This window comes from Idiotropiscis lumnitzeri, chromosome 1, assembly GCF_059441095.1.
Source record: "Idiotropiscis lumnitzeri isolate Australia: NSW breed Sydney's pygmy pipehorse chromosome 1, RoL_Ilum_1.0, whole genome shotgun sequence".
Lineage (NCBI taxonomy): Eukaryota > Metazoa > Chordata > Actinopteri > Syngnathiformes > Syngnathidae > Idiotropiscis > Idiotropiscis lumnitzeri.
In genome coordinates, this window is record NC_142391.1 from 2026995 (window position 1) to 2051510 (window position 24516).

Sequence of the window (24516 nt, forward strand, 5' to 3'; positions counted from 1 at the left end):
ATTCACCAGTTTCACAAGTAACCAAGTCCAAACAGTTTCGAACAATGTTCAGTTTGTAACGTCCAACCAGTTCCTAACGTTCACTCCATAGATCCAAACTGAGTCCAAACAGTTCCAAACAATTTTCAGTTTGTAGTCCAGTTCCTAACCGAGCCCTAACAGTTTGCAACAACGTCGACAACAGAGGGACAGACGAGGTGACCGAGTGGTTAAGGTGATGGACTGCTAAGCCATTGTGCTCTCCACGCATGGGTTCGAATCCCATCCGCGTCGGTGTTTAGCTTTAGATTTCCTGCTTCTTAGAGGTTCAAATAATATTATCAACATGTACACACATGTATGTCATACACCAGTTTAGCAAGTAACCAAGTCCGAACAGTTCTTAATTCTCAACAGTTCCTGAAAACATTGAGTTCCTAACAGTTCCTTACAATGTCCAAGCAGTTTGTAGTTCTGTTCCTAACCAAGTCCAAACAGCTCCTAACAACGTCGCGTTCCTAACATTTCCAAACAATTTTCAAACAAATTGTAATGTCCAGTTCCGAAACAGTTCCTAAATTCACTCCGGAGTTCCAAACCGGTTCCTAACAGTTCCTAACAACGTCCGAAGGTGTAGGACAAGATGAGTTGACCGAGTAGTGAAGGTGGTGGACTGCTAATCTATTGTGCTCTGCTCGCATGGGTTCGAATCCTATCCTAGTCTGTGTTTAGCTTTAGATTTCCTGCTTCTAACAGGTACAAATAATATTATCAACATGTACAATGATGCATCAAAGAGTATGTCATACACCGGTTTCGCAAGTAACCAAGTCCGAACAGTTCCTAATTCTCAACAGTTCCTAAAAACATTGAGTTCCAAACAGTTCCTCACAATGTCTAAGCAGTTTATAGTTCTGTTCCTCACCGAGTCCTAACAGCTCCTAACAACGTCGCGTTCCTAAAAATTTTCAAACAATTTGTAATGTCCAGTTCCTAACCAGTTCCTAAATTCACTCGTTCCAAACCGGTTCCTAACAGTTCCTAACAACGTCCGACGGAGTAGGACAAGACGAGGTGACCGAGTGGTTAAGGTGATGGACTGCTAATCCATTGTGCTCTGCACGCATGGGTTCGAGTCCCATCCTCGTCGGTGTTTAGCTTTTGATTTCCGTCTAATACCAGGTACAATTAATATAGTATCAATGTGTACTGTGTTGCATCATAGAGTATGTCATACACCTGTATTGCCATGAATCAAGTCCGAACAGTTCCTAACAACATTGATTTCCTAACGTTCTAACAGTTTCTAACAATGTTCAACAACTCCTGTCCGGTTCCTCAGCGAGTCCTAACAGTTCCTAACAACGTCCTAAGCGGTGGGACAGGACGAGAGTATGTAATGCACCAGTTTCGCAAGTAACCAAGTCCTAACAGTTCCTAACAATGTTCAGTTTGTAACGTCCAACCAGTTCCTAACGTTCACTCCATAGATCCAAACTTAGTCCAAACAGTTCCTAACAATATTCAGTTTGTAGTCCAGTTCCTAACCGAGCCCTAACAGTTTGCAACAACGTCCACAACAGCGGGACAGACGAGGTGACCGAGTGGTTAAGGTGATGGACTGCTAATCCATTGTGCTCTGCACACATGGGTTCGAATCCCATCCTCGTCGGTGTTTAGCTTTAGATTTCCTGCTTCTAAGAGGTTCAAATAATATTATCAACATGTACTATGATGCATTATAGAGTATGTCGTACACCAGTTTAGCAAGTAACCAAGTCCGAACAGTTCCTAATTCTCAACAGTTCCTAAAAACATTGAGTTCCTAACATTTCCTGACAATGTCCAAGCAGTTTGTAGTTCTGTTCCTAACCAAGTCCGAACAGCTCCTAACAACGTCGCGTTCCTAACAATTTTCAAACAATTTGTAATGTCGAGTTCCTAACCAGTTCCTCAATTCACTCGTTCCAAACCGGTTCCTAACAGTTCCTAACAACGTCCGACGGAGTAGGACAAGACGAGGTGACCGAGTGGTTAAGGTGATGGACTGCTAATCCATTGTGCTCTGCACGCATGGGTTTCGAGTCCCATCCTCGTCAGTGTTTAGCTTTAGATTTCCTGCTTCTAACAGGTACAAATAATATTATCAACATGTACTATGATGCATTATAGAGTATGTCATACACCAGTTTAGCAAGTAACCAAGTCCGAACAGTTCCTAATTCTCAACAGTTCCTGAAAACATTGAGTTCCTAACAGTTCCTGACAATGTCCAAGCAGTTTGTAGTTCTGTTCCTAACCAAGTCCGAACAGCTCCTAACAACGTCGCGTTCCTAACAGTTCCAAACAATTTTCAAACAATTTGTAATGTCCAGTTCCTAAATTCACTCCGGAGTTCCAAACCGGTTCCTAACAGTTCCTAAACACGTCCGAAGAAGTAGGACAAGATGAGGTGACCGAGTAGTTAAGGTGATGGACTGCTATTCCATTGTACTCTGCACGCATGGGTTCGAATCCTGTAATAGTCGGTGTTTAGCTTTAGATTTCCTGCTTCTAACAGGTACAAATAATATTATCAACATGTACAATGATGCATCATAGAGTATGTCATACACCGGTTTCGCAAGTAACCAAGTCCGAACAGTTCCTAATTCTCAACAGTTCCTAAAAACATTGAGTTCCTAACAGTTCCTCACAATGTCTAAGCAGTTTATAGTTCTGTTCCTCACCGAGTCCTAACAGCTCCTAACAACGTCGCGTTCCTAACAATTTTCAAACAATTTGTAATGTCCAGTTCCTAACCAGTCCCTAAATTCACTCGTTCCAAACCGGTTCCTAACAGTTCCTAACAACGTCCGAAGGAGAAGGACAAGACGAGGTGACCGAGTAGTTAAGGTCATGGACTGCTAATCCATTGTCCTCTCCACGCATAGGTTCGAATCCTATCCTAGTCTGTGTTTAGCTTTAGATTTCCTGCTTCTAACAGGTACAAATAATATTATCAACATGTACTATGATGCATTATAGAGTATGTCATACACCAGTTTAGCAAGTAACCAAGTCCGAACAGTTCCTAATTCTCAACAGTTCCTAAAAACATTGAGTCCCTAACAGTTCCACACAATGTCTAAGCAGTTTATAGTTCTGTTCCTAACCAAGTCCGAACAGCTCCTCACAACGTCGCGTTCCTAACAGTTCCAAACAATTTTCAGTTTGTAGTCCAGTTCCTAACCGAGCCCTAACAGTTTGCAACAACATCCGCAACAGAGGGACAGACGAGGTGACCGAGTGGTTAAGGTGATGGACTGCTAATCCATTGTGCTCTGCACGCATGGGTTCGAATCCCATCCTCGTCGGTGTTTAGCTTTAGATTTCCTGCTTCTTAGAGGTTCAAATAATATTATCAACATGTACACACATGTATGTCATACACCAGTTTAGCAAGTAACCAAGTCCGAACAGTTCAGAATTCTCAACGGTTCCTAAAAACATTGAGTTCCTAACATTTCCTGACAATGTCCAAGCAGTTTGTAGCTCCTTACAACGTCGCGTTCCTAACAATTTTCAAGCAATTTGTAATGTCGAGTTCCTAACCAGTTCCTAAATTCACTCGTTCCAAACCGGTTCCTAACAGTTCCTAACAACGTCCGACGGAGTGGGACAAGACGAGGTGACCGAGTAGTTAAGGTGATGGACTGCTAATCCGTTGTGCTCTGCACGCGTGGGTTCGAATCCCACCCTCGTCGGTGTTTAGCTTCTGATTTCCGTCTAATGCCAGGTACACTTAATATAGTATCAATGTGTACTGTGATGCATCGTAGAGTATGTCATACACCTGTATTGCCTGGAATCAAGTCCGAACAGTTACTAACAACATTGATTTCCTAACATTCTAACAGTTTCTAACAATGTTTAACAACTCCTGTCCGGTTCCTAAGCGAGTCCTAACATTTCCTAACAACGTCCAAAGCGGTGGGACAGGACGAGAGTATGTAATGCACCAGTTTCGCAAGTAACCAAGTCCTAACAGTTCCTAACAATGTTCAGTTTGTAACGTCTAACCAGTTCCTAACGTTCACTCCATAGATCCAAACTGAGTCCAAACAGTTCCTAACAATATTCAGTTTGTAGTCCAGTTCCTAACCGAGCCCTAACAGTTTGCAACAACGTCCACAACAGAGGTACAGACGAGGTGACCGAGTGGTTAAGGTGATGGACAGCTAATCCATTGTGCTGTGCACACATGGGTTCGAATCCCATCCTCGTCGGTGTTTAGCTTTAGATTTCCTGCTTCTAAGAGGTTCAAATAATATTATCAACATGTACTATGATGCATTATAGAGTATGTCGTACACCAGTTTAGCAAGTAACCAAGTCCGAACAGTTCCTAACAATGTTCAGTTTGTAACGTCCAACCAGTTCCTAACGTTCACTCCATAGTTCCAAACTGAGTCCAAACAGTTCCTAACTATATTCAGTTTGTAGTCCAGTTTCTAACCGAGCCCTAACAGTTAGCAACAACGTCCGCAACAGAGGGACAGACGAGGTGACCGAGTGGTTAAGGTGATGGACTGCTAATCCATTGTGCTCTGCACGCATGGGTTCGAATCCCATCCTCGTCGGTGTTTAGCTATAGATTTCCTGCTTCTAAGAGGTTCAAATAATATTATCAACATGTACTATGATGCATTATAGAGTATGTCGTACACCAGTTTAGCAAGTAACCAAGTCCGAACAGTTCAGAATTCTCAACAGTTCCTAAAAACATTGAGTTCCTAACATTTCCTGACAATGTCCAAGCAGTTTGTAGTTCTGTTCCTAACCAAGTCCGAACAGCTACTAACAACGTCGCGTTCCTAACAATTTACAAACAATTTGTAATGTCGAGTTCCTAACCAGTTCCTAAATTCACTCGTTCCAAACCGGTTCCTAACAACGTCCGACGGAGTAGGACAAGACGAGGTGACCGAGTAGTTAAGGTGATGGACTGCTAATCCATTGTGCTCTGCACGCGTGGGTTCGAATCCCACCCTCGTCGGTGTTTAGCTTCTGATTTCCGTCTAATGCCAGGTACAATTAATATAGTATCAATGTTTACTATGATGCATTATAGAGTATGTCATACACCAGTTTAGCAAGTAACCAAGTCCGAACAGTTCCTAATTCTCAACACTTCCTAAAAACATTGAGTCCCTAACAGTTCCACACAATGTCTATGCAGTTTATAGTTCTGTTCCTAACCAAGTCCGAACAGCTCCTCACAACGTCGCGTTCCTAACAGTTCCAAACAATTTTCAGTTTGTAGTCCAGTTCCTAACCGAGCCCTAACAGTTTGCAACAACATCCGCAACAGAGGGACAGACGAGGTGACCGAGTGGTTAAGGTGATGGACTGCTAATCCATTGTGCTCTGCACGCATGGGTTCGAATCCCATCCTCGTCGGTGTTTAGCTTTAGATTTCCTGCTTCTTAGAGGTTCAAATAATATTATCAACATGTACACACATGTATGTCATACACCAGTTTAGCAAGTAACCAAGTCCGAACAGTTCAGAATTCTCAACGGTTCCTAAAAACATTGAGTTCCTAACATTTCCTGACAATGTCCAAGCAGTTTGTAGTTCTGTTCCGAACCAAGTCCGAACAGCTCCTTACAACGTCGCGTTCCTAACAATTTTCAAGCAATTTGTAATGTCGAGTTCCTAACCAGTTCCTAAATTCACTCGTTCCAAACCGGTTCCTAACAGTTCCTAACAACGTCGGACGGAGTGGGACAAGACGAGGTGACCGAGTAGTTAAGGTGATGGACTGCTAATCCGTTGTGCTCTGCACGCGCGGGTTCGAATCCCACCCTCGTCGGTGTTTAGCTTCTGATTTCCGTCTAATGCCAGGTACAATTAATATAGTATCAATGTGTACTGTGATGCATCGTAGAGTATGTCATACACCTGTATTACCTGGAATCAAGTCCGAACAGTTCCTAACAACATTGATTTCCTAACGTTCTAACAGTTTCTAACAATGTTCAACAACTCCTGTCCGGTTCCTCAGCGAGTCCTAACAGTTCCTAACAACGTCCAAAGCGGTGGGACAGGACGAGAGTATGTCATGCACCAGTTTCGCAAGTAACCAAGTCCTAACAGTTCCTAACAATGTTCAGTTTGTAACGTCTAACCAGTTCCTAACGTTCACTCCATAGATCCAAACTGAGTCCAAACAGTTCCTAACAATATTCAGTTTGTAGTCCAGTTCCTAACCGAGCCCTAACAGTTTGCAACAACGTCCACAACAGAGGTACAGACGAGGTGACCGAGTGGTTAAGGTGATGGACTGCTAATCCATTGTGCTGTGCACACATGGGTTCGAATCCCATCCTCGTCGGTGTTTAGCTTTAGATTTCCTGCTTCTAAGAGGTTCAAATAATATTATCAACATGTACTATGATGCATTATAGAGTATGTCATACACCAGTTTAGCAAGTAACCAAGTCCGAACAGTTCCTAATTCTCAACACTTCCTAAAAACATTGAGTCCCTAACAGTTCCACACAATGTCTATGCAGTTTATAGTTCTGTTCCTAACCAAGTCCGAACAGCTCCTCACAACGTCGCGTTCCTAACAGTTCCAAACAATTTTCAGTTTGTAGTCCAGTTCCTAACCGAGCCCTAACAGTTTGCAACAACATCCGCAACAGAGGGACAGACGAGGTGACCGAGTGGTTAAGGTGATGGACTGCTAATCCATTGTGCTCTGCACGCATGGGTTCGAATCCCATCCTCGTCGGTGTTTAGCTTTAGATTTCCTGCTTCTTAGAGGTTCAAATAATATTATCAACATGTACACACATGTATGTCATACACCAGTTTAGCAAGTAACCAAGTCCGAACAGTTCAGAATTCTCAACGGTTCCTAAAAACATTGAGTTCCTAACATTTCCTGACAATGTCCAAGCAGTTTGTAGTTCTGTTCCGAACCAAGTCCGAACAGCTCCTTACAACGTCGCGTTCCTAACAATTTTCAAGCAATTTGTAATGTCGAGTTCCTAACCAGTTCCTAAATTCACTCGTTCCAAACCGGTTCCTAACAGTTCCTAACAACGTCGGACGGAGTGGGACAAGACGAGGTGACCGAGTAGTTAAGGTGATGGACTGCTAATCCGTTGTGCTCTGCACGCGCGGGTTCGAATCCCACCCTCGTCGGTGTTTAGCTTCTGATTTCCGTCTAATGCCAGGTACAATTAATATAGTATCAATGTGTACTGTGATGCATCGTAGAGTATGTCATACACCTGTATTACCTGGAATCAAGTCCGAACAGTTCCTAACAACATTGATTTCCTAACGTTCTAACAGTTTCTAACAATGTTCAACAACTCCTGTCCGGTTCCTCAGCGAGTCCTAACAGTTCCTAACAACGTCCAAAGCGGTGGGACAGGACGAGAGTATGTCATGCACCAGTTTCGCAAGTAACCAAGTCCTAACAGTTCCTAACAATGTTCAGTTTGTAACGTCTAACCAGTTCCTAACGTTCACTCCATAGATCCAAACTGAGTCCAAACAGTTCCTAACAATATTCAGTTTGTAGTCCAGTTCCTAACCGAGCCCTAACAGTTTGCAACAACGTCCACAACAGAGGTACAGACGAGGTGACCGAGTGGTTAAGGTGATGGACTGCTAATCCATTGTGCTGTGCACACATGGGTTCGAATCCCATCCTCGTCGGTGTTTAGCTTTAGATTTCCTGCTTCTAAGAGGTTCAAATAATATTATCAACATGTACTATGATGCATTATAGAGTATGTCATACACCAGTTTAGCAAGTAACCAAGTCCGAACAGTTCCTAATTCTCAACAGTTCCTAAAAACATTGAGTTCCTAACAGTTCCACACAATGTCTATGCAGTTTATAGTTCTGTTCCTAACCAAGTCCGAACAGCTCCTCACAACGTCGCGTTCCTAACAGTTCCAAACAATTTTCAGTTTGTAGTCCAGTTCCTAACCGAGCCCTAACAGTTTGCAACAACATCCGCAACAGAGGGACAGACGAGGTGACCGAGTGGTTAAGGTGATGGACTGCTAATCCATTGTGCTCTGCACGCATGGGTTCGAATCCCATCCTCGTCGGTGTTTAGCTTTAGATTTCCTGCTTCTTAGAGGTTCAAATAATATTATCAACATGTACTATGATGCATTATAGAGTATGTCGTACACCAGTTTAGCAAGTAACCAAGTCCGAACAGTTCTTAATTCTCAACAGTTCCTAAAAACATTGAGTTCCTAACATTTCCTGACAATGTCCAAGCAGTTTGTAGTTCTGTTCCTAACCAAGTCCGAACAGCTCCTAACAACGTCGCGTTCCTAACAATTTTCAAACAATTTGTAATGTCGAGTTCCTAACCAGTTCCTAAATTCACTCGTTCCAAACCGGTTCCTAACAGTTCCTAACAACGTCCGACGGAGTAGGACAAGACGAGGTGACCGAGTGGTTAAGGTGATGGACTGCTAATCCATTGTGCTCTGCACGCATGGGTTCGAGTCCCATCCTCGTCGGTGTTTAGCTTTAGATTTCCTGCTTCTAACAGGTACAAATAATATTATCAACATGTACTATGATGCATTATAGAGTATGTCATACACCAGTTTAGCAAGTAACCAAGTCCGAACAGTTCCTGAAAACATTGAGTTCCTAACATTTCCTGACAATGTCCAAGCAGTTTGTAGTTCTGTTCCTATCCAAGTCCGAACAGCTCCGAACAACATTGCGTTCCTAAAAATTTTCAAACAATTTGTAATGTCCAGTTCCTAAACAGTTCCTAAATTCACTCCGGAGTTCCAAACCGGTTCCTAACAGTTCCTAAAAACGTCCGAAGCAGTAGGACAAGATGAGGTGACCGAGTGGTTAAGGTGATGGACTGCTAATCCATTGTGCTGTGCACACATGGGTTCGAATCCCATCCTCGTCAGTGTTTAGCTTTAGATTTCCTGCTTCTCAGGTTCAAATAATATTATCAACATGTACTATGATGCATTATAGAGTATGTCATACACCAGTTTAGCAAGTAACCAAGTCCGAACAGTTCCTAATTCTCAACAGTTCCTAAAAACATTGAGCTCCTAACAGTTCCACACAATGTCTAAGCAGTTTATAGTTCTGTTCCTAACCAAGTCCGAACAGCTCCTAACAACGTCGCGTTCCTAACAGTTCCAAACAATTTTCAGTTTGTAGTCCAGTTCCTAACCGAGCCCTAACAGTTTGCAACAACATCCACAACAGAGGGACAGACGAGGTTACCGAGTGGTTAAGGTGCTGGACTGCTAATCCATTGTGCTCTGCACGCATGTGTTCGAATCCCATCCTCGTCGGTGTTTAGCTTTAGATTTCCTGCTTCTTAGAGGTTCAAATAATATTATCAACATGTACTATGATACATCCCAGAGTATGTCATACACCAGTTTAGCAAGTAACCAAGTCCGAACAGTTCCTGAAAACATTGAGTTCCTAACAGTTCCTGACAATGTCCAAGCAGTTTGTAGTTCTGTTCCTAACCAAGTCCGAACAGCTCCTAACAACGTTGCGTTCCTAACAATTTTCAAACAATTTGTAATGTCGAGTTCCTAACCAGTTCCTAAATTCACTCGTTCCAAACCGGTTCCTAACAGTTCCTAACAACGTCCGACGGAGTAGGACAAGACGAGGTGACCGAGTGGTTAAGGTGATGGACTGCTAATCCATTGTGCTCTGCACGCATGGGTTCGAGTCCCATCCTCGTCGGTGTTTAGCTTTAGATTTCCTGCTTCTAACAGGTACAAATAATATTATCAACATGTACTATGATGCATTATAGAGTATGTCATACACCAGTTTAGCAAGTAACCAAGTCCGAACAGTTCCTGAAAACATTGAGTTCCTAACAGTTCCTGACAATGTCCAAGCAGTTTGTAGTTCTGTTCCTAACCAAGTCCGAACAGCTCCGAACAACGTTGCGTTCCTAAAAATTTTCAAACAATTTGTAATGTCCAGTTCCTAAACAGTTCCTAAATTCACTCCGGAGTTCCAAACCGGTTCCTAACAGTTCCTAAAAACGTCCGAAGCAGTAGGACAAGATGAGGTGACCGAGTAGTTAAGGTGATGGACTGCTACTCCATTGTGCTCTGCACGCATGGGTTTGAAACCCATCCCCGGCGGTATTTAGCTTTCGTTTATCATCTAATAAGATATTAAAACACATCGCTTGATATCATACCGTATCGTATCATGTTGTTTTCGAATTCACGGGACATAGTAATAAAGGGGTTAAGAAAGACTGAGAGAGGAAGGGTGGGGTGAAAGAGGCAGCGAGCGGCCAACGGGTTATCGTGAAAACTGCCGGAACCTTCTCTCTCTTTTTTTTTTTTCTTTCCCCGAGGTTGTCAGGCTCCCAGCATTTTCTTGACCATGTAACCCGGCATGCTATAGAGGAAAATGGCCAGCAGGGCCAGCATCAGGAGAGCCGTGACAATCTTGATGGCCAGCCACTTGTACTGCGTGCACACCAAGTGTTTAACGGCTTTGAAGGGAGTGAGGAACCACAGAAGGCTGGTGTCGGGACGGCGGCAGGAACATAAAACACACATCGCATTGTGTCATGTCACATTGTCACCAACTGGATTGCATGTTGTGTCGGATCAAGTTGCGTATAATCAGTCAGCATTGTAATATACATAGGAAGGTTTTTTATTTTTTATTTTGTTCCACCAGTTTTGATTCATACACTACTGCATAGTTTACGACTTCATACATGCATTTTGGGACAAGGTGTCCTTCACCGAGTGGTTAAGGTGATGGACTGCTAATCCATTGTGCTCTGCACGTGTGGGTTCGAATCCCATCCTTGTCGTCTATTTTTTGGCAGTAGATAGAGATATCTTAGATAGGAGGGCTGAGTTCTCAAAGTCAAGGACTGCTTTCGGTGTATTGCTCCTCTCGTAGCATGTTACAAGAAGCTGCACCATAGCAAAACACTATCGTATTTGCATCCATGGTGGGCGGTCAAGGCCTGAGAGGCCTTGTCTGATGGCCTAACATCATCAAGAAATCCTGATCATAGTCTTCACATTGATGTCTTGTTATATCCTAGTGTTGTGTTTTTTGTGAGTTTTTATCCAATCAGAATTCAGCTTGCTTGTGTTGCTAGGCAGATTTCACAATAACAGTAGCCCGCACTATTCGTCCGGGCGTCTGTTCCTTGTCTCAAGGTGCCTTTTACAGTTGGTAGACAGTTGCGATAGCCAATCAGATCACGAATTGAAGACAGTGAGCTTTCACGCTGGCCTTACATTGAAGGTGATGAACGCGTTTTGTGATTGGATGCTCACTCGTGAGGGGGCAGCGCTATGCGGAATCAACACACCCCCCCGTTGTCACTTTGCATTGTGTGGTTCATCGAAGGAAATAAATTGACCATTTTTTTATGCAGCTTTAAAGTTCATCCTGGGAATTTGGACTTCTTATGAACATGTGGATTTGATGGTAGACTGATTATTTTTACTTTTTGCGTTGTTTATTTCACCGTGGACCAGGAGCAGCTTGTGGAAGCTTCATACCGATCCTGATGATTTGAATCAGGAGTCCTGGAGGAGGGGAAACGTCTAAAACCTGCAGGTTAGGAGCCCTCCAAGGACCAGAGTTTGACACATTTGTGCTCTCGACACTTTTGAGTTGCCAGACGAGACCGTGACGGCTTATTCTGGGACAGAAATTAGAAGTTTCTTCATACTTGGGTTTCTCCAGAGGTTCAGGCTCGTTGCGTCCTTCGCCGGCCGGGCATTTCTCCGCCTCTTCACCAGTCAGAAGGTGTAGCTCTGCCTCAACTTTGCCCTGGCACCACAAACACAAAATATGGCGCATGTTAATACGAATTGCAACAAACGGGAAGCAAACACTTGGACGCGCCAATGAATTTAAAACACTGAGCACTCATTGACTCGAGTGAACAGAGTCACCACAAAAAAATTTCAAAGTGAACAGACTCAGTCGACTCAGTTGAATCGGGTGACTTATTCAAATGATTTCGATGGATTCTATCAAAAGACTGGAAACGTCGCAGAATTGGAGGATTTTGGGACACTGCGCTCAGCCGTGTTGTTTTTGGCAGGCATTTTAGATTTTGATTTAGTCTTTTGGACAAAAATGCTTAGTTTTCGCTACATTTACCATATTTTCCAGACTATAAGGCGCACCTGCACATAAGCCGCAGCAACTTTTTGGGGGAGAAACGACAAACAAAAAAAATATATAGGTTGCAGTTTTCCATGTTGAAAATATTAGTTTACTGCTTTTACAGAACGATTTTGTACTGAGAATGCACATAAAAGTACCTAAAGAGATTGTTAAAACCTTGCCTTTTAACACAGCAACAACTTATCAAAACAGAACAGACCCAAGAGCGAAAAAAAAATCCAGATTTATTTAGCGTATTATCTGATCTATAGAGCGCCCCTACTGGTGAAAAAAAAATCCACAGAAAAGCGGCACCATTGTATTAGCCGCATTGTTCAAAATCCAGGAAAAAAGTAGCGGCTTATAGTCCGTAAAATAGGGTAGTCATTCCGATTCGTGATAGTTTTTGTCTAGTTTTACTCGATGAAAACTCAAATAAGTCTTTGTATAGTTTCGAACGTCAACGAAAATTCACGTACGTCACGCCATGTTTTCGTCATCAAAGAACCTCGTTTAGCTCGTCAATGTCTCGTTATCGTCATGAAAAAAAAAAGGGGCGTTAACGAAATATTTTCGCCATCCCCATCGGTTCCGGTGAATCGCCCCAAGACTCCCCAAAAACCGAATCAGAGGATTTGGGGCACTGACTGGAGTCAAGAGGATTTCCTGGTAACAACGACAGAATCGGTCGAGTCGCAAACACAACAAACTCACGTGAATCGAGTGACGGACTCGCATTAACAGATTTAATGAGATGATTTTTGCGGGACACAAGATTGGTGATGTCGCAGCTGTCAACCTACCGTGAGTTCAAACTCGTCGTCCTCGTTGCGAGCCACGAAAGGCCACCATCCTTTGATCCGCTTCTGCTTGAAGATGGACACGGTGGGCATGTCGGCCTCGTTGGTCACCATCTCGATGGTGCACTGCTTGGCCGTCTTTGCGCCGCGCGGGAAACGGTTCAGGTCCAGCTCCATCGCACCTGTTAGCACGTGAACGAGCTGTGGGCTTGACGCCGCAGAAAATATTTTCTTTCTCCCTTCCATCAATTTTTTCCTTTACTTCCTTCCTTATTATCGCATTTACACTTTTCTTGCTTTTTTTTTTTTAATTTCCTTCCTCCGATACCATTTCTGTCTGCTTTTCTTTTGCTCTTTTCTCCAATTGGTTTTTCTTTCTCTTCCCCCCCTCCTGTTTACTTTTTCCCTTCATTCTTTTCTGTCCCCCCTTCTTGCTTTTCTTTGCTATCTCGTTTCATTTCTTCCTGATTTTCTTTTGTGCTTCTTTTGCTTGTTTCATTTCTTCCTTCCTTCCTTTCGCTTCTTCTTTACTTATTAACTCATTTAATCCCAGAAATTTTCACGAGAGGAAACCCCTCAATTCCAGCGTTTTTTGGGATTTTGACGGATTTTGCGAGGCCAACAGAATATTGTGTTCTAATATAAAAACACGGAGCTGTGACGTAAAAAAAAAAAGGCTAAGACGTATAAATACGTCTTTGGGAGGCGGTTCAGTTGCTTTCTTATTTGGTCCTCCCTTTTGCTCCCTTCTTTCCTTTGAATTGCATCTTTCAATTTTTCATTCCTTCTGTCCAACCTGCTGTCACTTGCTTGCTTTCCTCTTCCCTTCTTTCATTTCATCTTTCTTTTCTTCCTTCCTCACTTTCCTAACATATTCAATTTGCCCAACTAAAGTATAAAGCAATATACTTTATGGATTTATTTTTATTTTTACTTTGTCAAAAATATAAAAATTGGCAAACAATAAAATTAGTAATTTAGTGTTTTTTTTCTTACTGTAAATTTCTTTTCAACTGTCAAATTGTAGAATGAATTCAAAATGATATTGAAGTGGGCAATTATAAAAAAAAAAAAAAGTATTTGAGTGGGGAAGCACATTTTTGGTTGACTGACGGTTCTGAAATTACCTAGGAAGTCGTCGGCAGAGAAGTGGTCAGCGTCCCACACTTGCAGGTTGAGGCGGGCCGGGATCTTGTACTCGGTCTCGTCCCAGGCGAACATGGACTCCTTCTTGGAGATGACGATCTTCTCCTCGGCCATCAGGTAGTCGAAGGGGTAGATGAAGCGCCAGTTGAAGTTGCCCTCGCCGGTGATGGAGTGGTAGTGGACGTCCGTGTCCTGCTTGTCCTCCTGTTGCCCCTTGAGCCATCTGGAGCAGGACACAAATTGAAATTCAAAAAATAAATCCAATCCCCCCCCCAAAAAAAAATCCCAAAAAAGAAAAAAAAACAAGGTGATGCATTTGGGGCTAAAAACCAAGGTGTTAGTTTTACCCTCGGACAAATATGTCGCTGGATTTCTCTCCGGTGAAGATGTCATCGTCCTCCAGGACCACTTCATCCGTGTTCCAAATGATGACCCGCAGCTCAAACCTAAAGTGGACGCAAAAAATAATCCTTTCAAAAGCCAAGTCAGGTAATGTCAGAAGTTGTTTTTTTTTAATTGATTTATACTTTTAACTCATTTACTACCATTGACGACTAAAGACGTCAAAGACCAATTTTATTTTTTTTTTTACTCGGCTGGTGTGAGGATATGTCATCAATTTTGTGTATTTATAATCATGTTTTATACACTATTTGTATCAGTAATAATTGTATACACAAAGACACTCATTTTATTGCTTTAGCACACACACGCACAGCTGGAACACATGCACATACTTCCTTTTTCTCTTAGTTTAGTTAAACTGACCTTCGCAGTCATGATTGACGATTTCCTGCCTGCTGGAGTCTCTGATAATTAGGTTAGCCTGGGACAGACCACCATTGCTCACTGGGGCCTGTCTCCTGGTGTTTAGTTTTTATGCTTTACTGCCTCCCTAAGACAGTCGCCCTTTTTTTGTTTGCTTTAAGTTGTTAATAAAAGACCTGAGCGTACGAGCGATAGACAGAGAGAAGTGTGCGAGGCTGAGTGGGCAAGATGCCTGTTCCGGTCTCTCTCTCTCTCTCTCTCTCCCATCCGCGGGTGGTAAAACAAAACTTTGCTTGATTGCTTCTGTTTTTCAGCCATCATTATTTAGTAAATAATTCCCAGTGTAAAAAGGCGTCAGGGCATGTTAAACCTGACAGCTGGTAGTGGATGAGTTAATTATGAGTTTGAGTTAATAAACTAAATAAATCTTAAATGTTCTATACAAATCAATTATATTGTAAATTGTGTAAGTATTTTTTGAATCTATAATTTAGTAGATTCAGAAAAATTAATAGATTATATCTGCAGGATTATTTCCCAAATTATTTTTTTAATTTTGTTTTTATTATTGAAAAGCCCGTTACATATTCAATTGTAAAAGGAAAAAAAGAGTTACAATTTTTTATTGCTTTTCCATTTTGTGCCAAAAAAAATTAATAAAAACAGGCTAACTATCGGAGGAGCAGAGGAACCTCTCACATCGCTATAGTTCTACAAAGAAAAATGTACACGTTTAAATTAAACAAAGTCACTTGGTATAGGCTTGACATATTCGGTCCACTTGGACCATGTGAAGTAGAATACGTCCAATTGTAGCTTAAGAGCAAAAGAAATCTTCTCCATGGTGAAAATCTCCTTATCCACATCAATCCAGTCATCCATTGTCGGTCTCTTTCCCCAAATTAATTAAGGAAGTGAACAAAGATGAATTTTAAGAAAATGTTAAGCTCAAATAATGCACCTCTACTTTTGATCATTTAAATGTTGGGTGGGCATTACAAAATACATGGAAAAAAAAGTATGTTTGTTCCATACTTTTTGGGTTTCCTGGGCGCGATGTCCAAGGCGGGACCAGGTGCTGTCATGTCCTTGGGGAACATGTCCACCCACATCTCAATTCTGCCCTGTGGATGCAAAATTGAGCACAAAATGTATTGATTTTCAAAACGTGAGATGACTCATCGTTTACTTGTTCGATTCCCGGTTTGTCCGGGTGCAGGAGCGGCCTGGTCTCCACGTGCTCCGGCACCAATTTGCAGCCCGCCCGCGGGATTTCCTCCCAGTGCTTGAGCACCGTCAGCGCCAGGTGCTCATTGGTCTGCTTCTTGAGACCTGACCGCAATCATGTTTTTCTTCATTTCCGCAAAATAAACAAGCGCGGCACAAAAAAAAAAAAAAAAAAAAAGCTTTTTACCGTTTTCATCCTCGATCTCGGTGGACGCCATGAAGACGCGGTTCTCCACTTTGACCCGCCCACTCGGCCCGTAGTGAGGTCCCTCCAATTTGCCGTCCTTGCACAACTTAGCCAGGATCTGGGTGGGCTTCATGGGGTCCCTCCAGATGTTGTAACCGTGGCTACGGAGCACAAACACAAAGGGCGGTATTTTCGTGGCCAGCGCAAGTTTGGCGTGAGGCACAGTGTAAATCTTCGCGGGGCGGCTCGTATTTTGGGCAGTGGGATGATTTAAAAAAAAAAAAAAATCAAATAAGACAATAAGAACAATGCGTTGGATGTATCGAATGAACCAAAATCATGTGACACGACTGGTACGAGTGTTGGACGACCTAGCTTCTCATGAAAGGTCCGTTTTGAAAATGGCCTGGCAAGTGTATCTGCAATTAAATTCCCTCCTTCGGCCATTGTAGTTTAAAAAAACAAGAATATATTTTACATTTTCGAACGGTCGCCAGTTTCAACTTCCGGGTGTGTTGATTCCGCATAGCGCCGCCCCCTCACGAGTGAGTAGCCAATCACAAGCAGCGCTGATCACCTTCAACGTAAGGCCAGCGAGAAGGCCTTACTGTCATCAACTCGTGATCTGCTTGGCTATCGCAATGGCTATCAACTGTAAAAGACAGAACAGACACCCGCACGATTTTATGGGAGGGCCTCGGACGAATAATGCGTGCTACTGGTGTTGTGAAATCTGCCCGGCAACACGAGCAAGCTGAGATCTGATTGGATAAAAACTCTCACCTAAAAATTTAACACTAGGATAGAAAATGATCCTGATTTCTTGATGATGTTAGGCCATCAGAGAAGGCCTTGAAGGCCTTTCACCGCCCACCAATGTCGAGTGGCAAGAATGAAGCAAAATGGCAGCGACGTATGCCATCAATGATTTGCGCCACTTGTGCGGGTGGCCACATTGCTTACTTAGCGTAGCTGGCCGTGACGCCGCATGTGGCCCGGTGCTTGCTGTAGAAGCGGTTCTCCAGGTCCAGCTTGGTCTCGCCGATCAGGTCGTCAGTTCCCACCAGGTCCCAGTCGTAGATGGACACGGTGAGGGTGGAGTCCATGGGGAACGTGGCCTCGATGTCGAAGGATCTTGCAGGACGAAAAAGTGAGTGACACAAAAATTATGTTTTCCAAGTGGCGCACTTTTTGTCCTTACTTTCCAAATAGCGGATTGAGCTGCTTGGAGATGTAGTTCTCCTTATCCTTCACTTCATTCTTTCCCAGTTTGATGGCGATGTACGGATCGGCTTTGCCGTTGATGTCTGCCGGATGAAGATCGGTCGCCTGCCACCAGAGAGTGAGAATTTTTTTTATTTGACATCCCATTGGAGTTTATGTGAAATTTATTTTGGCATTACTGTCTGGAAGAAACTGTTTTTTGTTTGAGAATTTAAAAACAAATTAAAACTAATGCTAAAACTAATAGAAAATGAAATAAAACTAACCTCAGGACACATAGACAACATTTTGATTGGCCAAACTCCGGTGGATGTTGCCTTACCCTGATGATGTAAACCCGCACCAGGACGTTGATGGGATCATTGTGCGGAATATTCTGGAACATCCCCATGTTGGAGTCAAAGTCTCGGGGCAGCTCGTCCGACACTTTGTACATGCACAGCGAGCCCTGTTGTGAAATCAAAATGAAAAATCATTTGTAATGCTTTTCAGAATTCTCAAAGCATTCCAACAAACACGCAGTCACAACTTTCGGGACAATTTATTATATCTGCAACAATCCAATTTTGTACTATTGAGACTTTATTCTTGCAATGACAACTTTTTACATTAGTTTCATAAAAGTATGACTTTTTTATTGTATAATTGCCACGTCATTTTAGGACTTGATTCTCAGGTTTTATTTGGCTGATTTCACAGAATGTTACAACCTTTTTACCATGAGATTGCCACTTTTTCTTGAACACTTTTCAAGTACCGTATTTTCCAGACTATAAGCCGCAGCAACTCTTTTTGGGGGGAAAAAAAATTTAAAATTAAAAAAAATAAAATAAATTTAAAAAATAAATATATATATATATATATATATATATATATATATATATATATATATACATATATATCTATATTCATATAATCTATATTCATATATATCAATCAATCAGTGGTAACTTAAATACAGTGTTTCGTTCTAAAACGTGCTAAAGACAACTAATATGGCACAATATTTGCAAAGTATGCAAATTATTTTTTAAGTAAATCAAACTGAGTGAAGTGAGTTAAAATGTTTTGAATTAATCACCTGAGTTAATGCTTTAATTTTGACAGCCCATATATATATATATATATACACACACACACACGCAGTTTTCCATGATAAAAAAATGAGATGTTATACAGAACGATTTTGTACTGTGAATGCACATAAAGCTGCATAAACAGATTCTTAAAAACAGTGCCTTTTAACGCAGCAACAACTTTGCTCATTTAAACCGAACAAACGCAAGAGAAAAAAAAAATCGCGATTCATTTAGCGTATTTTCGGAACATTAGAGCACCCCCTACTGGTGAAAGAAAACTCCACAGAAAAGCCGTACCGTTGTATTAGCCGCATGGTTCAACATCCAGGAAAAAAAGTAGCGGCTTGTAGTCCGGAAAAGACGGTATGTTGACAGTTTCTCGTAATATTTTAAGGCTCTTTTGTCGACTACTGTTGGGTCCTTTCCCCCTTTATTACTTTTTTTTTCAGTTGCAATTTTTTTTCCATAATTACAACCTCATTTATTTGATAAGCAAAGACAACGTTTCTTATAAATATAAAAAGAGACTTTTTAACTTGAATGTACTCTTGCCTCTCCTAACATTGTATTTATTTTCAACATTACAACTTGTTTTTTGTGCGATATTGCATCCTGTCTTTTGCAGCTCAACTCCTGATTTTTTTTTTTTGTTTTTGTTAATTATAATGGAAGAATTTTAATCTTATAAGGGTAATTTGTTGCCTCTCTTATTTGTCAAGTTCAAGGTATTGTCAACCCCCCCCCCCCACACGCACACGCACACACACACAGGAATTATTTCCAAATTGTCTTACTTTGAATTTGCCAACAATCCTGTCTTCATCCGAGCCGTTCTGGTCATCGTCGTCGCCGCCTTTTCCCCTGAAGAGGTTGAAACTGTGCAGCCAGTCCTCAAAGTTGTCAAACTCACTCTCCAGCTCTTTCGGGTACACCTTGTGAGACAATTAAAAGACTTTGGAAAAAAAAAAAAACAATGGTGGGTTCAACGACACGTTGACGGGTGCCTACTTTGAGCTCGTCCAGTTTTGGCTTTTTCTTCTCTGCCGGGTCGACGGTCGCCTTCTTCTTGTCCTTCTTCCCTTTGCCCCTCTTGCTGCCTTTTACGGGGAAGTCATCAGGTTTGATGTCTGAGTTAGCCGTGAAGATGAGGAGAAAGGGATAAGGAGGGTGTCGGGGAGGAGGTAAAAAGGGAGCACAGCACTCGAGACATGAATTCCAACATGAAAGTTGTCGGCGACTGCTCAGTGTGTAGAAACAAGCCGACTAGAGTAGCGCGGGTAAACAATTCATCCCCTCCTGTTTATAAAGCACACAGAGGAACCACCAAAGTCAAGTTTGGGATTATTTTTTTCACGGCAATTTTTTTTTAGGTGGAGTTCATCGAGCCTTGTGATTCACACAAAATGGCCGCCTCTAAACCAAAATGGCCGACTGTTTAATTTCATTGCGACTTTTTTGGGATGATGTGTGCGCTGAGATTACATCTGTTTACAAGGGTGTGCTGCAGGGTTCTGTGCTAGGTCCCCTTTTTTTATTTATGTGAATAATCTTGGTCAAAATGTGGCAAATTTCATCTTCATGCAGCTAACATTGTGTACTGCTGTTGTACATCTCTTGTACAAGTGGTTAAAAATTTGCAAAATACTTTTGTTGTCATTTCAAAACACTGATGTGAAAATTGTTTTAAAAATATACGGGTTTTTTTTGTTGTTTTTTTTTTCCAGATCTATTATCCAGTTCTTTGAATCCCTTCAAATTCAAAGTGCATGAAATGTGACTTGTGAAGTTAAAACTGGGTTTTTCTTTAAGTGTTTTTTTTTTCAGGACTCCTAAATTTTTTCTACCAAATTTTGGAGGTTCAACTATATTTCCCAAAATGAAGCATGACACAATTTTGCTAACGGACAACTTTCATGGCGGCATATGGTTGCGTGCATTTCGGGGGCCACATGCGTGAGATTTGGATTCATGTCAGCGTCCCGACACACGATGCATTGTGGGTGTCTGGCACAGGCTCTTGCTACTGAAACAAGTTAGACAAGGTTAGTGAGACGACATTGACCGACCAGGCAAATCCGACGTTGCCTATAAATTTACGATACAACAAAAATTGTGGTTTCATAAAGTCAACATCAAAGTGACAAAAATGGGTGGATCGTAAAAGTTACAATAAAACAAATTTTCCAAGGCAAACAAGAAGATCAAAAATCTGACTTTATTTTCACAACTACTTTTTTATGTTAATTTTACGGCTTTACTCTTACTTTGTCTCCAAATTTTTTTTTTGCATTAATTTGACTTTTTTTCTTGTAAAATCTTGTGAATCCTTTTTCACATTAATGTGCAATTTTATTCTTATAAAATTGTTGTTTTAATATTTTACCTTTATTGTACTAATATTATGATCACTTTAATATACTTAATATTAGTCTCGTGAGATTTTATATTTTTTAAATATTTTTTTGCAACTTGAGTCTTGAAATTACAACTTTGACTATTGGAATATTAGACCTATTTTTTCTTATACGCTCAAAAATCATCTGCCGTTTAATATTGTTTACTTTATGATGCTAAAAAGTGACCAAAAACAGCTGAAAATGAAAGAGTAGAATTTGACGAAAAAAGTAAATAATGTAGGAAATAATAATAATAATAAAAATAATGACAAAAATATTAAAACACTGTTAAAATCCTTTCCTTGCCATTTTGTCTTTATTCTCGTTTTTTATTTGCTATTTTATACACGTAATATTTTGTATTGTATATCATTTTAAATTTTTTTCTTTGAAATTGTCTTATTTTTTTCTTTTTTTAATTGTATTTTTGTAATGTTACAACTTTTTTCCCTGAATAGAACTGACTTTTTAACTGTAAAATGACGGCTTTTCAAGTGGATTATTTTTAGTTGTAGTACAGTAATTTTGTCAATAGGTGGCGCTGTTACTCCATGCTGTGACTTTATGTAGATCGAAGACGCCTCTTTGTCTTTTGCTCTGCTGTATGCCGCTGGTTGTTGCGCACTTCAATAATAAAAGGCTCACGCTACAAATTCAATATATTTTTTTTTCAAATTCTGTACCTCCACCATCTGCTGCCAAGTCTGCGTCTTCTTTGTCTTCTGAATCCGACAGCGCCCCCTCTTGAACTTTTAGCGCCTTAGAAGAATGAAGACTGACTAAAGGCCTGAAATGGCACTACTGTGTCACAAATAAAATAATAAATATCAAGTGAGACTGCACCGCACCTCTGCCAGGGTCTCAATGGAGGCAAAATATTTGGACCACCAGTCGAGCATGCTCTCATCCAGGCCATCGTCTTCCAATTCGTCGCCCTTCTTCCTCTTCTTCTTCCTCCCTTTTACATCCTTGTCGTCGTCCTTTTGGTGCAGGAAAATGGAACAGTTAGATGCATTTTGCATCCGTGTATTTCCATATTTAACGTGCAAGCCAAAATGTAATGGCAGCAACTTGACTTACCTCAACCTTCACCACGGCGTCAGAGCACTACAAAAAAGACGGAACATTATTCCTGGTCATGATTGAATATTATTTTACAGGGCCTTCACGTGACTGTCTTCATTTTAATTTCATTCTTGGACTCTGACTTTCATCTAAACTATGTCTATGACTTCTTTCTCATAATATTCCAAATGTCGCAATAGTTTAAATATTTTTGGAAAACGGCGACATTCATTCTTTGAACAGTTTATACGCAACTGTCGGAAAAACAAATTTTTCATAATTTGAAATGAATTCTCAGAGAATGATGACGTTTAAATGCTGAATTGAAAAATTTAAGTTTCACCCAAAAATCTTTTACGGATGACTCATCTTGTCATATTTCAACTTCATACTCTGAGTATGATCATTTTCGAATGGCGATTGATTGTTTGTATTGTGTCAACTTTACTATCAGAAATGACCTCTGACCTCTCTTAACATTTCAACTTGATTAATTTTTCTCCCAAAAAAAAAAAAAAGTTTGAATACTTACTGAATCTAATTTGACCACTGTGTCCACCTTCCTAAAATTGGCCTCGGGTTCCATGTTGACCACAATGATTTCCTCTGAAAGACAAAAAAACGGCGCTATTTATTCCATTATATCTGCCGGATTTAGACAAGCAGGATGTCACTGAAAATGTGAACTGTCTGACTTGATCCTGTTCCTGTACGATTGCTGCAAAAAGCCAAGTGGGCGTAGCTATGATTTCATCAGTCTCTGGAGCAATATGAAATCTGCCTAGCAACAAGTGACGGCGCTATATTACTGGTCCAGAAATGGGAGCAATTCCACGTATTTATTTTCCCGCGCCTGCCGGCTGGCTGGCTCCAATTGTACCTGAAGTGGCCCAGTTGTTGGCCTGCTTGTCGGAGGGCCTGTAGATGAACTTCCTGAGACTGGTTACGGCGTTGGAGCCCACCAGGGTGTAGCGGCCAAACGCCCTGCAGTCCACCACGCGAATGTTGAGAGGCGGGTGAAGCAGCTCGTTCTCGGGCAAATCCTGAAAGACACACAAATCAATATTAATTTATGCGTTTATTCAAATTTATACCCGTCAATTGGTACTCATTTGATGAAATGACTTTGAATTTGTAATACTTTGCATGCAGATTATGCAGAGCAACTCTTTAATGTTTTGCACATTAAACATTACATTATTTAATTATTACAGCGCCATCATATGTTTGGCTTGGAGCTTTAATTTTGACTTTATTCTTTTCATATTTCAACCTCCCTTAACATTATTCTCTAATATGACTAATGTAGATTCATGACAATATTTCAATTTATTATTTTTTTTTTTCACGTCGCTTCTTGTTATAAGTGAAATTTATTTCCTGATCTTTCTATAATCCATCCTGACCTAATTTAGGACATCTGAACTTTTGGGACATTTGGAATATTTCAGGACAAGAACGTACGACTTCAAAGCACTTGACGAGCGTGCTGAAGTTGGGGTTCTTCTTGTAGTTGGGAATGAGGGCCGACTGGACGCCCTTGCCGGCGCATTCCACGTCCACGCGGGGTCGGTCCACCTGAGCCAGGTTGACCCTTTTCAGGTCCCTCAAACCCCAGAACAAGACCTGCCGGGGCAAAGGGAAATTCGTTACATTGGTCACTTCGATTCAGTCATGCAGTCAATAAAAGAGAAAGAGACCAAGTCGCCTGCCACTCAAAGGGAAAGAACGCGGACGCCGCTGATTTAAATATTTACAATTGCTTCGAAATTGGGACCTTGATTTGTTGCCCAACTTATATTTTTTCATTTGTGGCTTTTTCGAGTTACCAGCTGTCGCTTCGTGTTGCGAGCATAATTTTGACCTAACGTGCGAACTTCAATGCCCCGCCACTAGTGGGCAGCAACAAACCTAACAACATCCAGCAACATGAAGTTTGCTTTAAATTATGACTTTTCTCTCAACGTCGATCATGTAAAAGGAATTTTTTTTCGTAGTATTACATGTTTATTCACCTTTTCGCTTTTTTTTTTTTTTTTTTTTTAGTAATATTACACCTGTATGCCACTAACATTGTGACTTTCAAGCCTTTTAAGATACTCGTGAAAATGGTCTAATTTAACAAAGCATTGTTATTACCTCAATTCTGTACTTGCTGAGAACAGGTCTGATTCCCATGGGAACGGGCAGCAGTGGGCCACGGTCCAAATCTGCAGGACCGTCGATAGGCGGAAGGTCAGCTTTGCCATTTGGACCAATCTGACCATAATAATAAAAAAAATAAATAAAAAAATAAAGTTAAGACATTCACAGTCTGGGGTGGAGTGCAGTCACAGCTGCCTACAGCCTCTCCAACCACCACCTAACATTCACACGCCAGTGTGAGTGGCACGCAAATTTTTTTTTTGTTCATTTTAACTTTGAAACATGGCAGAAAAGCTGCATATA

General features: G+C 41.3%; 1 protein-coding gene and 21 non-coding genes across 22 annotated transcripts in view; 21 read left to right on the forward strand and 1 right to left on the reverse strand.

Annotated features, from left to right (window-relative positions):
- The first annotated feature begins 191 nt into the window (after positions 1-191).
- On the forward strand, positions 192-273 carry trnas-gcu (transfer RNA serine (anticodon GCU)). Its single transcript has one exon. It is a non-coding gene; the product is annotated as a tRNA-Ser (tRNA).
- Positions 274-1047: 774 nt separating this feature from the next.
- trnas-gcu (transfer RNA serine (anticodon GCU)) lies at positions 1048-1129 on the forward strand. Its single transcript has one exon. It is a non-coding gene; the product is annotated as a tRNA-Ser (tRNA).
- Positions 1130-1569: 440 nt separating this feature from the next.
- trnas-gcu (transfer RNA serine (anticodon GCU)) lies at positions 1570-1651 on the forward strand. Its single transcript has one exon. It is a non-coding gene; the product is annotated as a tRNA-Ser (tRNA).
- A 344-nt stretch (positions 1652-1995) lies between these two features.
- trnas-gcu (transfer RNA serine (anticodon GCU)) lies at positions 1996-2078 on the forward strand. Its single transcript has one exon. It is a non-coding gene; the product is annotated as a tRNA-Ser (tRNA).
- Positions 2079-3253: 1175 nt separating this feature from the next.
- On the forward strand, positions 3254-3335 carry trnas-gcu (transfer RNA serine (anticodon GCU)). Its single transcript has one exon. It is a non-coding gene; the product is annotated as a tRNA-Ser (tRNA).
- Positions 3336-3643: 308 nt separating this feature from the next.
- trnas-gcu (transfer RNA serine (anticodon GCU)) lies at positions 3644-3725 on the forward strand. Its single transcript has one exon. It is a non-coding gene; the product is annotated as a tRNA-Ser (tRNA).
- Positions 3726-4165: 440 nt separating this feature from the next.
- trnas-gcu (transfer RNA serine (anticodon GCU)) lies at positions 4166-4247 on the forward strand. The gene has a single exon. It is a non-coding gene; the product is annotated as a tRNA-Ser (tRNA).
- A 272-nt stretch (positions 4248-4519) lies between these two features.
- On the forward strand, positions 4520-4601 carry trnas-gcu (transfer RNA serine (anticodon GCU)). Its single transcript has one exon. It is a non-coding gene; the product is annotated as a tRNA-Ser (tRNA).
- Positions 4602-4935: 334 nt separating this feature from the next.
- trnas-gcu (transfer RNA serine (anticodon GCU)) lies at positions 4936-5017 on the forward strand. Its single transcript has one exon. It is a non-coding gene; the product is annotated as a tRNA-Ser (tRNA).
- Positions 5018-5339: 322 nt separating this feature from the next.
- On the forward strand, positions 5340-5421 carry trnas-gcu (transfer RNA serine (anticodon GCU)). Its single transcript has one exon. It is a non-coding gene; the product is annotated as a tRNA-Ser (tRNA).
- A 334-nt stretch (positions 5422-5755) lies between these two features.
- Positions 5756-5837, forward strand: trnas-gcu (transfer RNA serine (anticodon GCU)). Its single transcript has one exon. It is a non-coding gene; the product is annotated as a tRNA-Ser (tRNA).
- A 440-nt stretch (positions 5838-6277) lies between these two features.
- On the forward strand, positions 6278-6359 carry trnas-gcu (transfer RNA serine (anticodon GCU)). The gene has a single exon. It is a non-coding gene; the product is annotated as a tRNA-Ser (tRNA).
- A 320-nt stretch (positions 6360-6679) lies between these two features.
- trnas-gcu (transfer RNA serine (anticodon GCU)) lies at positions 6680-6761 on the forward strand. The gene has a single exon. It is a non-coding gene; the product is annotated as a tRNA-Ser (tRNA).
- A 334-nt stretch (positions 6762-7095) lies between these two features.
- On the forward strand, positions 7096-7177 carry trnas-gcu (transfer RNA serine (anticodon GCU)). The gene has a single exon. It is a non-coding gene; the product is annotated as a tRNA-Ser (tRNA).
- Positions 7178-7617: 440 nt separating this feature from the next.
- On the forward strand, positions 7618-7699 carry trnas-gcu (transfer RNA serine (anticodon GCU)). Its single transcript has one exon. It is a non-coding gene; the product is annotated as a tRNA-Ser (tRNA).
- A 320-nt stretch (positions 7700-8019) lies between these two features.
- On the forward strand, positions 8020-8101 carry trnas-gcu (transfer RNA serine (anticodon GCU)). Its single transcript has one exon. It is a non-coding gene; the product is annotated as a tRNA-Ser (tRNA).
- Positions 8102-8445: 344 nt separating this feature from the next.
- Positions 8446-8527, forward strand: trnas-gcu (transfer RNA serine (anticodon GCU)). The gene has a single exon. It is a non-coding gene; the product is annotated as a tRNA-Ser (tRNA).
- Positions 8528-8858: 331 nt separating this feature from the next.
- On the forward strand, positions 8859-8940 carry trnas-gcu (transfer RNA serine (anticodon GCU)). The gene has a single exon. It is a non-coding gene; the product is annotated as a tRNA-Ser (tRNA).
- A 318-nt stretch (positions 8941-9258) lies between these two features.
- Positions 9259-9340, forward strand: trnas-gcu (transfer RNA serine (anticodon GCU)). Its single transcript has one exon. It is a non-coding gene; the product is annotated as a tRNA-Ser (tRNA).
- Positions 9341-9667: 327 nt separating this feature from the next.
- Positions 9668-9749, forward strand: trnas-gcu (transfer RNA serine (anticodon GCU)). Its single transcript has one exon. It is a non-coding gene; the product is annotated as a tRNA-Ser (tRNA).
- A 558-nt stretch (positions 9750-10307) lies between these two features.
- Positions 10308-24516, reverse strand: part of LOC148342630 (otoferlin-like) — a 34411-nt gene continuing 20202 nt past the window's right edge. The window contains exons 23-42 of the mRNA XM_088303718.1: positions 24208-24327; positions 23533-23694; positions 22949-23111; positions 22601-22674; positions 22084-22110; positions 21852-21983; positions 21687-21762; positions 19616-19734; positions 19402-19539; positions 17851-17976; positions 17506-17633; positions 17268-17438; positions 16305-16465; positions 16080-16222; positions 15926-16014; positions 14470-14568; positions 14104-14345; positions 12980-13158; positions 11734-11834; positions 10308-10568 (exon numbers count right to left, since the gene is read on the reverse strand). Coding sequence (XP_088159844.1) covers positions 10388-10568; positions 11734-11834; positions 12980-13158; positions 14104-14345; positions 14470-14568; positions 15926-16014; positions 16080-16222; positions 16305-16465; positions 17268-17438; positions 17506-17633; positions 17851-17976; positions 19402-19539; positions 19616-19734; positions 21687-21762; positions 21852-21983; positions 22084-22110; positions 22601-22674; positions 22949-23111; positions 23533-23694; positions 24208-24327 — 2631 coding nt within the window. The 3' untranslated portion in view covers positions 10308-10387. The remainder of the gene's footprint in view (positions 10569-11733; positions 11835-12979; positions 13159-14103; positions 14346-14469; positions 14569-15925; positions 16015-16079; positions 16223-16304; positions 16466-17267; positions 17439-17505; positions 17634-17850; positions 17977-19401; positions 19540-19615; positions 19735-21686; positions 21763-21851; positions 21984-22083; positions 22111-22600; positions 22675-22948; positions 23112-23532; positions 23695-24207; positions 24328-24516) is intronic.
- On the forward strand, positions 10767-10854 carry trnas-gcu (transfer RNA serine (anticodon GCU)). The gene has a single exon. It is a non-coding gene; the product is annotated as a tRNA-Ser (tRNA).